Source organism: Varanus komodoensis, unplaced genomic scaffold, assembly GCF_004798865.1.
Source record: "Varanus komodoensis strain SLA01 unplaced genomic scaffold, ASM479886v1 scaffold28, whole genome shotgun sequence".
Taxonomy (NCBI): Eukaryota; Metazoa; Chordata; class Lepidosauria; order Squamata; family Varanidae; genus Varanus; species Varanus komodoensis.
The window spans coordinates 9,555,920-9,571,790 of NW_025335727.1; the positions used below are offsets into that span (position 1 = coordinate 9,555,920).

The following is a 15,871-nucleotide window of genomic DNA, read 5'->3' on the forward strand; positions in this document are numbered from 1 at the left end:
TGGCCACCAGACTCTCTTTTCACTGGCCAGTGACAGCCATCCCTTTGTCCCCAATATTTCTTTTCCAAGAGACTCAGTCCCCATTGGCTCCTTTCAGTTTCAGTTTTTTTCAGTAGACCAAAAATAAGCAAGCAAAACATTTTTGTACCACGGAGCTATTTAGCATAGACTCTTGCATTACCTTCTTCACAAGTTGGTCCCGTCCATTTGGAGAAACAAGTGCATCTCCCATTGCGGGCATTGCATTGGGATTTGTTGGCACAGTGGCATTGCTGTGAACAGTTGGGGCCATATTTGTCTGCTGGACACTCTAGAAGAGACACACAGCAAATATTTATGTCACCATTTAATTTCAGCATCTCATTGTTCTTTCTTTCCCAAAGGGATGTTCTAAAACACAGTGTACGAAAACAAGGAATGCTTGAAAACAAATAACTATTCTCTTAACATATTTTCAAGCATCTGCTGTGCAATCTTTAATTATCTATGGGAAAAGAAGTCTTAGGGAACACAACAGAGCTTACTCTCAGGTACACGGATACAGGATTGAAGTCTTAACCTGTACGCTGATTGCCTTTCAAGCAAGCAGCTGATTAAATTTAAGAATAGTTCTACCTCGAGGGGGAAGCTGGGAGGATCCTTAAGGGATGGCATTATTCCTAAATGTAAAATTATTTTCATTTTTAAAGCAATTGTTAATGGCTGAACTGAGAAAAATATGTTTCTGCTATTCTGCAGTATAGCTGTACTGGAATATTTCAAACATACTGGGAGAGCACCAAGTGGGGGAAGGTTGGGTTCCATGAACCTGGCCTTACAAGAATTATAGTGCTGATTTACACTGGATGCTGCAATTTTAAAGTTAATCATTGGACTTACATTTAGGAAGGGGGAAAATGAACTAAAACTGTTGCCCCTTGAAGGATGAGCTGCCTGCCAGCTTGGAAGGAAAACCAAAAATAAAAGACTGCATAAATCTACTGGTTAATATGCATGATATGAAGAAGAGGGTATCACACTGTCCGTGTGGGCTACCAATTAATAGGGGAACACATTCTGAACTGCCATCGAAAGGTCATCATCCCAATTGCTTGATTAAAAGCTTGCAGTCCTAATGACAAATCATGAGAAAAAGACAGTGTTTTGATGCAGACATGGACTTGAGTGAAAGTCTCCCAGGCCCACCTCCAGTCCTTTTACCTGGAAGATGACTGCTCTCTATGAACTGCAAGGAAAGCGTATCTCTAAGAAGGCAAATGGGTTAGGTAAAGTCTTAATAAACACTCCTCAGAGACATACAGAGTGTGCTGCTCTGCTTTGCCATAGCCAATCAGACAACATGTCAGTTTTTCTCTATATTAAAAAGGAGGCAGTTAATGAGCCTAGAAATGCTGTGCTTATTGCAGTTTTTGGTATTGTCACTGCAAAAAGTGGCGAGCCGGAAGTGCTGCTCTGAACCCCAGTGCTTGTGTTGGCAAGCTATAGCATGGCAGCCACCCAAAAACCTTCCCTCTGTGGTCTGGTCACCACTGCCCTAGCACCAAAGGAACTTCTGGTTCCGGTGGCACCATCAATGCCAGATCTGAGAAAAATGTGCAAGATGTGGGAACTATGTTGCCTTCCATGTAAAGTCACAAAATGGCTCAGATTACTATTATATACTATGAGTATAAAACAGTTTGCCAATGCTCTTTACAATATATAACCATCTCATTTAGGTGATAAAGTTAGGGTCAAAGCAGAGATGTCGTGGTGTTCTATGATGCTCACATACCAGTGGGAGGTTCTGCTAACTCTATAGGAAACTAGTGATTCTTAAAGCTAGAGGAACAAGGCAGAACAGCAGAACTCACAGAATTCTATTGTCCTGACCAACTTCAGAATTTCCACTCATTCCTGAGCCCCTTTTATGAAGCACAAATCTGTTGCACCAGCAGTGGGTTCTCAGATGAGGAAACAGCAGTACTATAGGATACTTTCCAAGCCATTATGTCTTCTTTTTCAATTTTATCTGAGTATATGCAAGGGGTCCTAATCCAGAAGCTACTTGCTATGTGTGTATGGGGGTGCATCAGCCCTCCCTTCTCCACAGACTTGGATCAGGGCCTCCACACCTCCATTCCTAGTGCCAAGCAGTTGATTGCAGCAGGAATTGCATGGCTGGGCCCCCGATCCAGTCTGGGAAAATAGCAGGGGAAACCTTGGGAGAATCCATTTGCAGTCTAGCAAGCAACTGGAGAAAGGGGCAGGGGCCAAGGCCCTGCTGGCAAGGGCGATGGGAAGGCAGACTCGCCGGGGGGGGAGGTGCGAGGGGGTGCTCCTGGGGGTGTCTTGCCCCAGGGCCTTCAAAAACCTGGAGCCAACCCTGGATGCATTCCTTCACCTGGATGATGATAAATACAAAAGACCTTTTCTTTTCACCATCTGAGCTATTATATCATGAAAAATGATTCACTGGCTAGTTAGGATCAGCACCCCCACCCAGAGGAGAATTTTTTAGTCGGATTCAGACACTTCAGCTCTTTCAATTAAGGGAATGTTATGAGGCAGGCTCTCACAAACACCTCTGGGCCTGATTTTAATTTAAGTAATAACCACATTTTCATGTTCATAACAATGTGAATTTTAGACATCTGTTTGAAAGTCTGCAATGTTAATTTAGCAGAAAAAAGCAACCCAATAAAAACCTGCTATATATTCTCTTGCTTTTTTTTTTAATTAACATTATGGTTGTTTAATGGGTGCTTTACCAGAGTTCAAATTAAAATCAGGCCTTTTATCTTTATAGCTGCTGCACAGTCACAGCTGCTCATGGTTATATCACAGATAAACTGGGCCTAATTGAAAATAAAAATGCAAATAAAACCAGCCCCATAACAGCTTTTTAAGCTTTTGGGGTTGCACTGGCTGTTTAGAAGAAAATAAAAGTGACTCCTATTTTCTCCTCCCCCCCCCTTTTTTTTTTTTTTTTTGCAAATAGTAGAACCTGCACTTTTATTTTCTGTGCTGAGCTTCCCCCTTGTGTCCTCCAGTTGTCTCAACAACAAGATACATTGCTGGAAAAGCTCTCTGAATTCATCTAGTCTTACTGACTTGTAATGTGTGGTTCCTGCATAAACCACAAGAACTGAAAGACTGAGTTTGTTGGAATCCTGACCACAGGTCTGTGCAAGCTAGGAAGAGAGTCATTTCCTTTCTTCTAGTTCTTGGGCTGTTTCAGCTTGTACGTTTCCAATATTCTGGGGTACTTCATTCACACTGGTTGCATTTAAAAGCATTCCATCCTTCTTCCCTTCAGCTCTGGCTTGTGGGTCTGAACTGGTAAGCAACAGTCCGCTTCCATCCCTTTGTACTCAAGGCCACATTTCAACACTTCACTGTTGCCTCTTCATCTGCTTCAGCCAGGACCATCTGAGTTTCTACCTAGTATAGATGGTAAAGGAGCCTTAAGGGTTGCAAGAGGGCTCTGCAGCTTCATTCAGGAATCTATTCCATGGCTGCAGTTACTTTCTGGTGTCTGTGTGCAGAATGAGGGTGGGAAGGGATCTTCTTCCAGAGGAGCAATTCCACCAAGTGGAATGTTCTTTCCAAGTCGCTTAAGGTCAATTCTACCAAGAGTGATACTGATGCTAATGCTAATTACATGGTGCTACTGTAAATAATCTACATTAGCCCTCGTGTCCTACTGAATACCACCCAGGGACTACAGAAAGATAATACAAAAGGGGTCAGCAAATAGCTATTTTGACTCCAGTATACTGGTCTGGATAGAAAGCCAGTACCCACACCTGCTTTTTCAGCAGAATGAAAATGCATACACGTGTGTTAGCATTTCTGTTAGAACTGAGCCACACATTTCAACTCAGTTATTGCCTACTAAAAATGGATGGGCTGGCAAGGAGAAAGGGCCTGGGATAGCAACATTTTCTGGGATGACAGACAGCTGTTGAGGTTTTCCAAGTGAAAGGACCTTCTCTGCTTAGCAATGGGTCTGGCCCTTCACTGGCTTTACGTTTAGTGTGGTCACAATTACAAGTGGTAATTGGCCACTTGCCTTGCTATTGGCCACCCAATGGCTGCCATGTTCCTGTCCTTGATGTTACTGGTTGGAATAATAATATACCAGGACATCATGTTTTCCTCTCTGTTTCCCTCTTAAACTTGCTGGCTGTCACAGTAAATGTATAGATAATGATATTACAAAGTTTGGTGCTTCAGTGCAGTCAGGAGTAGCAATGCATGATGAATCCAAATTGGGGGTGTGAATCTAGAGGATTTCCTCAGTTTGGCTCCCCAGGCTCCAGCCCACTTTCTTTCAGCCCTAAGTCTACCTTTGGCTGGGCATTTGCATGAATATCCAGCAGGGAGCAGGTCCAAGTGAGGCTGGCTTGCACTCACACTGCCCACATGCTCACCACGCAAATAATTACATATTTTACACAAAAGGTTATGGATTTTGCAGACTTTGTACAGGAAGTCACTCGTGTTCTCAAATGTTCAGGGCTGTGGTCTCAGCTTGGCTTGCTTCCTGCCCAGGGCTGAGCGTGGAAAAGAGGTTTAGTGAGCACAAGAGAGCAGGCTTCTAGCTTGGTCTTCTCATCCCTGGTCAGGGAATGTCAGGCTGATTTGTTCTTGTAAGAAATGGGTAATCAAGTTGTTTTCTAGCTTCTTAACTGGTGTGGCCTTCAGCCTGCTATGACCATTCCCTTTCATCGCAAAGAAGAATATACCCTGCGAGGACACCAGTACCTAGATCTGCTGTGCAAGGTTCTTACTTACAGTAAGGGTTTCTTTTTTTAAAAAAATATGCAGAACAGAAAAAAAATGGCATTCCAACCTGCCTCTTAAAAAATCCATTCTACCACTTCTGTATTATCAATTTGCTTTGCTTTTAGGCCAGCATGTGTAAAAAATGTGAGAATGAAATGACTGATGTCATTTGAGCATCTTACCAATGTCACACCTGTCCCCAGTCATGCCAGGTGGGCAAAGGCATTTTCCAGTAATTGCATCACATGGAGCTGATCCTTTACACTCACAATGCTGCTGACATTTGTCCCCAAACCTCCCAGGAGGACAACCTGGAAAACAGGTCATTAATATTTGTAGTATATATGATATGTGCAATAATAAAGATGATATAATTGAATTTAAGAATTTGCATTTAAATAGCATGGACAATGCAATTCTATGGCTGCTATACAACAAGCATGGATTATTTGCATCTCAGCTCTAACCCCAGAAATTTGCTTCAATATTGGAACTGGGACCCTGACTCTGGCATGCTCTTCCTGCTCCTTTTGCATCTGGTGCAGAAAGGACTGGGGTAAGTGCTTTGCTGAGGTCATTAATGTGACCTTGGAGATGGGTTTGAATGGCTATTCCAGAAGGTGAAGAGACCACCACTGCCACAACATGAACTATCCTGATGGCATCTCAGCTTTCTTCCTACCCGGTTGGAAGCACCACAGTTACATGGTCTGCCCAGCTGTTTTGCATGGCAAGAAGAGCACAGCGAAAATCCAAAGCTTTGTGCCATTCCCATTCTGAATAGGATGTCTGAAATTCTCTAAGTGTGGAAGGTGACCGTGATCCAAATGGATTGGGACCTTAGCTAATGCCGCCATCTTATCTATTGTTAGGTCTGATGTCGTGTTGTAAGCCACCCCGAGGTTTCGGCAAGGGGCGGCATAGAAATGTTATAATAATGATGATGATGATGATGATGATGATGATGATGATGATGATGTCAGATATGGCCACAAAATGTTGGAACAATCTTTAATAGTATGAACAACACAGCATTTGTATTGTTCTGAATAGGCAAGTTGTGTTCTCTTCTTACCCTTTTCACATTGTAGACCTTGGAAACCTGGGGGACAAATGCACTGCCCAGTCACTGTGTGACATCCTGCTCCGTTTGTGCAGTTGCATGAGTACTGGCAGTTGAGACCATAAAACCCAGAAGGGCAGGCTGAGAAACAAAATGGCTTCATTATAACTGAGAATCCACAACTTTTTCAGGGTAAAATTGTACAACCACCATACTCTTTGAATGCTGAAAAAAAAAAAAAAACAATCTAACATGCCTTGAGCCACACCTAACACCTCTGGGGACAAAGCTGCTCTCCAAAATCATGACACGGAGACTTTACACAGAAGAGCCACAAGCGCTACTGCTGGTCCAGAAGTGAAACAGTCTTCCAGAACTCATGAAGCCTTAAAAGTAGACATTAGAGCCAGACTAGAACATTTCAAGCAATCCAATCTATGGGTTAATTCACAGATACATGCATCTATCACCCAGCATGTTCTTTGCTTGACAGCTGAATACAGTGGGAAATGCAGTAGCTCACTCTGAGACAAGTGTTCTGCATGTTTAAACTATTCTTTTGATCTGCAGTGACAGAGCAAAGAACATGCATGTGTGCACTAGCTCTGGGACTGTCTGAGAAGAGGCACTCAAAGCCAGGCTTTGTTACAGCAGGGGTGAGGACTGTAGAAACATGGGACACTTGTGGCTTCTCCTTATTGGGAGGAACAAGGCAGTGAGTCAAGGTGAGGATGCAACAGAAAATGTGACTGCAGTGCTGATATTTCTCCTTCCCCTCTATAACGGGTAGGAACACTCGCCCTGCGGTTTTGATGTCATTCTTTTGAGAGTGGTGGTGCCCCAACGATGTGCAATGAGGTCCAGGGACTGCACGATGCAACAACAGTACAACAAGATCCTTAGCATTTCAGCAGGAATGAGGATCCTTTTACCTGTGGACAAAGTGGTTCTCCAGCCCACTTTGGGGTCTCAGGTGAGGCCCCTCCTTGTTTCCAAAGTTCATCCCCTCAGAAGGATGGGAGAGTGTTAACTACTCTGTCACCTTCCCCACATGGGAAGTACATTGATGTTGCCACATCAGGTCATTGATGTCTGCTCTTCTGTCCTTGGGCTAATTACTAATTACTTACTATATTCGCAGGAATGCCCGTAATAACCTTCTGTGCACTGACAGCAGCCAGTAAATCTGTTGCAAGTTCCATTATTCTGACAAGCACATTGTAGCTGACAATCAAAGCCATATTTTCCAACAGCACATTCTGGAGGGGGAAATTAAGAATCCTTTACTCAACCAAACCAAAAACTGTACAAGATAATCTTGCCATAAAGTCACAGGGTGATGGGAAGGTCTAAGAAATGTACTTAGGGGAAAGACTTCTCATCTTGCTGCTTACTAGGAAGTTTGTTTTCTTCCAGATTAAACATGTGGTTTTACCAAGCTAAGAACATCATAAACAAAAACGTTTCGACTGTCTGGAGGTTTTCAAACTGATTAGTAATGAACCACATCTATTCTGTCATAAAGTCTTACGTGCTGCATGTTTGTATCATCTCACAAAATGTTTTCAGCAATTCTAAAAACTTAGGAAACTGCCTCACTCTGAGTCAGAATATTCTTCTATCTAGTATGACACTGTTACCACCCAGGGCAAGCAACTTGTCATCCTCTGGATGTTGTTGGAACTACAAAGTCTACCTGTCCTGTCTTTGCTGGAAGAGGCGGAGGGAAGCTGTGGTCCACCAACATCTGGATAGTAACAGGTACTCCATCTATGACTACATTGACAGGCAGGGCCTCTGCAGAGTTTCAGGCATGGATTTTCCCAGCCATGTTAGAAGGTGTTGTGTGTAGACAGCAGGGCAGTTTCTTGCACACTGCAGACTGTTTGGTGGGAGGAGAGGAGGAGCGGGTCATGAAGGGATGGGGGATTAAGCCTTTGAAGTTCTTTCAAGGTTTCCTAGAGAAGCTTCTCAGGCTGAGCGTGAGGTCAGCCTGTTTTGAAAAGGAGGAAGGTTTTTCAGGAGTGGAGGGGAAGCAGGGGCAAGACCCAGTCCTTGACCCAGCGGGGAAGAAATGAGCAGCTCAATGGAGGGGCTTCTCCATTCTTGCCATCTTGGCCTCAAGCAGCAAGAGCTACCCTGAGGGTGGAGCCAGAAGTTTCATTGGAAAGGGAAGGATTGACAGAAAGTTTCGAGTTCTGAGCAGAGGATTCGCTTTTCAGTGTTGGCAGAGGGCTATTTAGAGCTCAAAATGTTCTGTTATCTGTGGAGGCTCAGTAGAAGAACTGCATTTTTTAAAAGGATTGTCTTGAGCTTTGGAACCAAACTTGTGACATTGTGGACTGAAGTTGGAGGTCCTGTCACATGCACCCCTCTCTCAGTGAGCCAATTCCAATGACCCCTCCCTGTCCAAATAGGATTTTTCAGCTCATAGCGACTTGATCATCTGCACTGATCCTGCTAATTGGTGATAGCATTGTACCACGCCATCCCATGCATCTGTGTGGGCAAAGGCTGGTCTGTGATCTACCCACTGGAGGAAAGAGGAAATAGCAGTGTTACCTTTCTCACAGTAGCTTCCTGTCCAGCCAAGTCCACAAGCACAAGTTCCATTGGCAGGATCACAGACAGCACCATTCTTACACAAGCATTTTAGTTGACAGTTGGGGCCATATCTTCCCTGGGGACACACTATAGTAAATTAACAAAGTGCATTTTTAAAGAAAACAAGTTGCTCTAATAGAAAAAGTGGGTGTAATAAAAGAATGAGGGAGCCCTCACTAATACCTTCATAATATTTAGGTATTATGGTTGGCAGTCAGTGTAGAAACTATAATTTTGCCTTAGAGAGACAAGGAAACAGAAAGCTTGGGCAAGTCCATACTTAACGGGATGATATCCAAACTTCCCACTGCATTCTGAATATAGGAACATATGAAACTGTCATGCTGAGACAAACCATTGGTTTATCTTACTGAGTATGGTCTGTTTTAGTCATCTCCAACCCCTTCCCATCCAGATGCATTGGGCTACAGCACCAAACATTCCCACTGATCATAGCTAATAGCAAGATGCCAGGGAGTGAATTTGTGAACAGGTGCTCAACCCCTGACTTTTGGGCTTTTCCCATGAATATTCTTCATCTGGGAAACTGACATTCAGAGAAGAAATAAAGAAAAGAATATTGTAAAAGCTTACTCATTCATATACTGCACAAAATGTGCCCTTCTGTATGATCCACATGAAAGAGGAAGTATTTAATTCAAAATTGTGCTTTGATTTATTTAGGGAACAATCCTGTGCACATTTAGACAGAAAACGCCCTACATTGCGGCTTTTTTCTGTCTAATGCATAGGATTCTGTCCATAATTTATTGCATTATATTCCAACTTGTCCTCAAGCAGCTCAAGGATGTGTATATAATTCAGCACCTTCCTAATACGCACAACAACCCTGTGAAGTAGATTAAGCTAAAAGATGGTGACTGGTCCAGTGGGCTTTATGGCTGACTGAGGACTTGAAGTTTGTCTCACCAGTTTCAGTCTCACACACCAAGCTGACCTAATCCAAACTGGAGAGCCTATCAGATGCATAAGACTACAGCCCCCATCACTCAGAGAGAGCATGGCTATTGGACATGCTGCCTGTGAATGATAGGCATTGGACTCCAACATATCTTGAAACACCAGGTTGGGGAAGATTGCACTAAGCCAGGGCTGAGCATCTCTTGGGAGGCTGTGGACCTGCATTGCCGACACAGAACCTACCAAGAGCTGCACTGCACCCCACCCAGGAAATTGCCACTGCTGCTAAAATGGCTGCTGTGGCTAAATTACTGCTGGATTCTCTGCAACAAAGAACAACTTTTTTTGCAACAAAACAGAGCACATAGGGTAGTCATGACTTGTTTGTAAACAGAAATGTTTCTAGGAGTTACAATTCTGCTTGCAAACAAGGCATGTGCTCCCTGTATACAGTGTTTCCTTGTGAAACCACTGTTGCTTTTTTTTTTTTTAACCACCATTACAGCACATTAAGCAGAGCTAACAGTGGCTGATGGATCTGCAAAACTGGCCATAGGAGGCTGCATTCAGGCTGCCTGTTGTCCATCCCTGCACTAAGCACTGCACTGTACTGTCTCTACCAACCACAATGTGTATTCTGAATCACATAACTAGACATGTCTAGTTCTTAGCTAGTGCTGTTAAAATGCTCTGCCTTTCTGTGGATGGTAGACCTTGAACCGGGACCTCCATAACTATTTTTGAATAGATGCTGACTTTATGGAAACACCTCAGTGGTATTAGATGAGATCTGGGGGTGGATAGGATGGAGACAATAGTGATGAGAGAAAGGGATAAGTGGTCAGCATGGAGGAAACAGTTGGGAAGGAAAAGGAGAAGTATTTGTTTGTGGCCATACTGAAATTTTGCGAGCAGTGCTTGCCAGATTGGAAATACCCTGACCATTCCCTTTCAAGGGATAATCCATCTCTTTAGATTTCACAGTTATTCATACAGTTATAAAGTCATAATTAATTTTCTCATACATTGGAGGCAATTTGGTCCAAGTCGGCCGGGTGGGCAGTGGCATTTGCCAGTCACTGGATCACACCGGCCTTCCCTGCAGGAACAGAACAAGGTGCAGTCCTTCCCATAGCGATGCTCTGGACAAGCTGAAAGAAACACAACACGGAATGTCAGACAGTTCTGTAGAGAAATGTCCCCAAGCTCCTTTGTTGGGGAAGATGACCTCTTCTAATCTACTGGGGCTTGCTGGGTGACATTCACCTGAACTATGGATGTGAAGCTGAAAAGAAAAACCCAAGCATTTAACTGGAATAATTTGTTAAAAGGAAAAGGGCAGCTGTGAAGCACACCAAAAATAAACTTATACTGGCTTATTCTGCTTTAGTTGTCATGGCTGCTCCAATGAACATGTGGTCTGGATCCTAATCTTTCCTCCCTGCTCCGTAAGTATGACAGGGGTGCAGAACCTCAGGGACCAGGGCACCAAAAGCTAAAATATCCTGGTGTTTTGGCCCCACACAGCACTGGAAGGCAGCCCCAGAGAGCTTCTCTGAAATGGGATTTGGCCCTCAGGTTGAAAGACATTCAACCACCCCAAGATTCCCGGAGAACAGGGAAAAGCTGCTGTGTAAGTCTGTGCATAGGTGGCTTTCCCAATTTTCTTACATATACATACCTGCAGGGCATAGCTCAGGATGAAAAGAGGCACACACTTTTCTGAACTGTCGCCCAGACTACTGTGTGCTGTTTGCTCAGAAAAACCAGAGGGATGCAGTATTCCTGCCCGATGCGCCCCTGTCTGTGTGATGGAAACCCCCACATGGAAACCAACTCCCAGACTGCATTCATGAAACTACCCTCAGGCACAAGAACCATGTTCTCAATTTCTCATCAGCTCTTTTTTTATCCCAAGTAAAAATTAAGCAATGTTTTCTATTACATTTCACTGGGTGGAAAATCCAGAAGTACTTTGAAGCAATAGGCTGATGGTGACTTGTCCAAAGCCACCCAGTAAGCCGAAGAGCGTCCCACACCCATCTGCAACACCCTGGCCTCTATATCATATTGGCGCTCCCACACAGCTTTAGACAGCCAAATGGAGCGTTGGCCAAACTTTTGGTTTCTGACAGAGAGCCACTTTGCTTGGGGTGCTCAGCAAGTCTTGCACAGGGCATGCCCGGCAGAGAACTTGCTAAAGTCTGGTGTACATCAAGAAGAAGCACACAGAATTGGACTCTCCTCTACTTTATGTAAGACTGACTCTGGACATTTCAATGGAAAGTCTATGGTTGAGCGCCAGCATTCACGGCCACGATCATGTAAGGAACCGCTAAGTGACCACTGAAGGAAACGGATCAGCCTCTGGTTTCTTCTTATGTTAGTATGCACGTACGTTTACCACAATCTGCTCCAATGAAGCCAGGGGGACAGTCACAGGTTCCCGTCATGGTGTCACAGTGCCCTCCATTCAGACAATGGCATGTCTTCCTGCACAATGGGCCATATGTACCTTTTGGACATCCTGTTCACATCAGAAAAACACCAGTTGTAAATGAAACCATAGACCAGAGTATGAAGTTTGCAACTGTGAGACTGCTGCAGTTACATATAAAGCAAGAGTTTTGACAGCATAGGTAGGACAGAGGTTTAAGCACAGCTATGCTGTCTGAGAACCAGTAGAGCTGCAGCCCAACACATCTCACGTCTGTCAGTTTGAGGAAGGCTGTTCTAAGAAGCACAGATGAGGCAAATGTTTTGCAATTTCCGTAGCCCACTCCCCTCAGTACTTTCTTCTCAACCAGAGCTCAGCTGCGGAACAGATCATATAGGGAAATCTGCAGCTGGGACATAATGTATAGGTGGTAAACTTTTGCAGCAGTCCCCGAGTTAGACAAATGGGTTTTCCTTCATCCTTTCTTGCTTGGTTGTCATTTTCCAATCCAGTAGGATTTTTATACTACTAACCTCTTGCTTTTAATGAGCCAAGACAAGTTTTGTGAACTCTAAGATGAAAAAATAACACTCTTACCTATCAAAAGGTATTCTGGGGGCCCAGTAGGGGCCCAGCAGGTCTCCATTGACACATTAATCCTGAAAGTACTCACAGACACATCTAGGATCAAGATGGCTCCTACACCTCTCCCTTTGAATAAGTGTTCTCTACAGAGCAGATTTACTCTCTGCCTGAAATACATACTGTTCGGGGTAGGCATTTCAAAACATAAGCATTACCAAAAGTATGCACGTCTATATCCTGGATGTTTTGTACTTTAAGCATGCCCTTTGCTGGCATGCTTTCTCCCTCTTCAGAATATAAAATCATCTGTGTAGCTTGGAAAACAAAAAACCTGTTCATCTGCTGTGATCATTCAGGGCCAAGCTCATTTGAGCAGAGTGCATTTTCTAGGGGAAATATTTTTCTAGAAGTATGCCTGAGCAATGGTAACACATTAGGAATTCCTTCTGCTGCAAGGGTACACCGCCAGCACCCCATCAACCAAACTGATTGGATCACTTTCCCCCTCCGTTTGAAAAGGGCATAAAAGTCAAGGAGGTTCTTGTGTGCATGCATTTCAAATCTTGGTTTTCCTGGCAAAGAACAGTGAATCACTCTAGCATCCTTTTAAATATCTACCAAGCGGATAGAACACACCCTCAATATAATGACCTCATTTGGCTTGTCTTTCGATGAATGTCTCTTTCTCCAACCCCACTTCCTTTATGGTCAACTAGCTAGCTTTTGTTTAAATAGCTTGCTAATTACTCTGCATCAGCCACCTGAATCTGGATCTTCACCCCCCCCCCCCCAATTCCCTGGCTTTTTCATTTTGGCAAAGTTTGTGGAATTGTTTTCCAGTTCAGGCCAACTCAGTTTTGTTCCATGACTGGAAATGGTTGCGGTAATTCATGTAATCTTTCGTTTTACTAGAAGGCTTATCCTCCTAACTTGCTGTTTATTTAAGTTCAATCGGGAGCAACGTCTATGGATGATACACGTCTGTGGCAATATTGAACTCAATTATCATTAAACCCAGCATCCTGGTCTGTTACCACTTTTCCAAAATGTGCTGTCTGAAAATGGTAAGGACCAGTTTTCACACAGACCTGCCGCTTTTGTAGGCTGAATGTCCATTAAAAAAGAAGTTTTCAGCTTCCAACTGCCAGTTATCTAATAAAGACATTTTCTAATTTAACAGTTTCCTGTGTATCTGTCTTATGTTTTTTCTGGGAACTGCAGGAATGGCAGCCAGTCCTCGAAGTCATTTCCTGATTTCTTCCTTCTGGCCCCGATTAGTCTTGCCATGACCAACAGTTCTTAAATCCTTTCACAGCAGTAGCATGCAGCTGGGGTTTTCCCTACAACATTTTTAAACATTTTGCAAAAACCAAACCAAAGAAAAGCACATTCAAAACCCACCATTAACTACAATTTCAAGCAGAGGCAAACAGAGATCATGCCTGCTTCAAGAAAGGACATTTTCCCTTCTGTGCCTGTGGATTTTTAGCAGGATGGTGCTTGCCCACCTTTGCACAATCAGTGGCACCCACCATGGCTAGATGGATTCCAGACAGAAGCTGCAACTGGGATCAGGAAACAAATATTAGGGAAAGGAGAGACACAGAGACCTGGACATGCACTGGAAAAGTAGTTTCTTCTCTGCACCATTGCTACCAGTGCGCATGATGGCCGGTACCCTCCATGGGTTAAATAAACCATGGTAGGTTGCAGCATGTGCCAGCTGCCATACTGTGGTCATCATGGATTATGATGACATGTGAACCCAGCCATGGGTAACAAACCACCTAGAACCCATAGGCTGTAGCAGGTTCACCATAGTAACAACCCAGCCTGCTTGGGTTCACCCATCACAATAAGCCGCAGTGACCACCTGCTGCTGTTTGAATAGTCGCAGTGGCACCAACATATCCTGCACATGTATTAAGCTATGGTGGATATTGGCATTTATGCAAAATGGCAGAAAAGACAAAATGAAGGGGGGAAAAAAGCCAGTTTTTTAAAATATAGCACCTCACTCACTCCCCCCTGCAAATATTTGCTTCCTGGTCCTCGTAAATGCTTCTTTCGGGAATCCAGTGATCTGAAGATCTCGGTGCATTTCTGAACTAAGCGAGTCTAAACCAACTACCTATGATGCTAAATGCTTCCTTGCATCTTACATTAAAATTTTTCAGAAACACAGATAATGCTTTTGGGATACTTGCGGAAGATGGTGATTACTGATGTACTAAATGCTGGTGCAGAGAGGGAATTTTACCCCTTTCTGCCTTGTGGGAGTCCTGAGGAAACCCCTACTTCCAAAACAGGCATTTGTTTCAGGGGGAAATATCCTGAGGACGATCCATCCCCACTTCACAACAAATGCCAATCTTTGCATGGATGCATTCACACAGTCACTTGTGGGCTTAAGACGAAATGACATATGCGGAAGAACCCAGGGCTGCCCACTGAAGACCACAGCCCCTTGCCAAGTTCTGTCTCCCTGTCCGTTACACTTAAGTGAATGCATCCATGTCCCCATACCTTGCAGTGCATTCTGTCTCGTCCACATTCCTTCCACATCTTAGGCAGCAGGAAGGAGAATAACACAGGGCTGCCATGTTAATCAGCAGCCCCACGTTCCTCACAAAAAGGACATCTCACCCTCAACCGCTGCTCCGCGCCAGTTCAAACACCCAATTTCAATGTGCCTTTTCTCTGGATATGGCTGAGTGATACTGTGATGTTTACTGTTCGCCACAGCAAATTTAGATGTTGAGTTTTCTTTTTCTTAAACTGCTGCAGATCAGGCATTTGTCTTTGCCCTGATTTATGGTTGAATAAAGCGATTCTTATTGCTCAGCTATCTGCTTCCTTTGGTCACTGCCAAGACACTTTTTCAATTCTTCACTCCAAAATTCGAGAACATGAAAGCCTAGTTGCTCTTGGCGGCTCAAAGGCTCTGCTTACCAGCCAGCTACACCTTTTATGGATAATTTCTTCTGCTGCTTTTTCCCCCTCTCATAGTACTATAAGTATAGCAATTGTTGCCAGGAAAGGTTTCCAACCATATCCAACCACATGCTGGCTGGACACAGTCCAGCTCAAGTTCTTTGGGAGAGGCTTTCTGTATTGAACCTGTTTTTAAGCTGCATAATGGGGGCTGCTACTCTGGAGATGGTACACAAGTCCAATTTTGTCCTTTACTGTATCAGCCTAAGGCGGTTTTTCTTTAGTGGTTTGAACACGGCGTCTCCTTAGTTAAATGTACAAGTTTCTCCACCAACCAAGCACTGGCCATCTGGTATATATGAAGCTGATTTATCTTTAGCTGATCAGTCTGTTGGTCCATTTAATCCAGCTTTCCCCAACCCGGTGCCCTCCAGAGGTGTGGAACTACAATTTCCCATCATCCCCATTGCATATGGTTTCCCAGGGTAGGAAGGTTGATCTAGACTAATATTCTTTACTCTGAAGACTGAAGTAGATTACAAGGCAGCCATACAGTT

General features: G+C 43.9%; 1 protein-coding gene across 4 annotated transcripts in view; it reads right to left on the reverse strand.

Annotated features, from left to right (window-relative positions):
• The window catches only part of LOC123025681 (multiple epidermal growth factor-like domains protein 6), a 243,179-nt gene that overhangs the window by 9,192 nt on the left and 218,116 nt on the right, over window positions 1–15,871 (reverse strand). For 2 of the 4 annotated variants that reach the window (XR_006415151.1, XM_044434646.1), the window contains exons 18-24: window positions 11,757–11,885; window positions 10,384–10,509; window positions 8,396–8,524; window positions 6,964–7,092; window positions 5,846–5,974; window positions 4,953–5,081; window positions 182–310 (exon numbers count right to left, since the gene is read on the reverse strand). Coding sequence is in view for 3 of the 4 variants with exons in the window: in XM_044434646.1 (XP_044290581.1) it covers window positions 182–310; window positions 4,953–5,081; window positions 5,846–5,974; window positions 6,964–7,092; window positions 8,396–8,524; window positions 10,384–10,509; window positions 11,757–11,885 (900 nt within the window). In the remaining variant the exon portion in view is untranslated. The remainder of the gene's footprint in view (window positions 1–181; window positions 311–4,952; window positions 5,082–5,845; window positions 5,975–6,963; window positions 7,093–8,395; window positions 8,525–10,383; window positions 10,510–11,756; window positions 11,886–15,871) is intronic. The other 2 variants (XM_044434647.1, XM_044434649.1) reach the window with 2 other exon arrangements.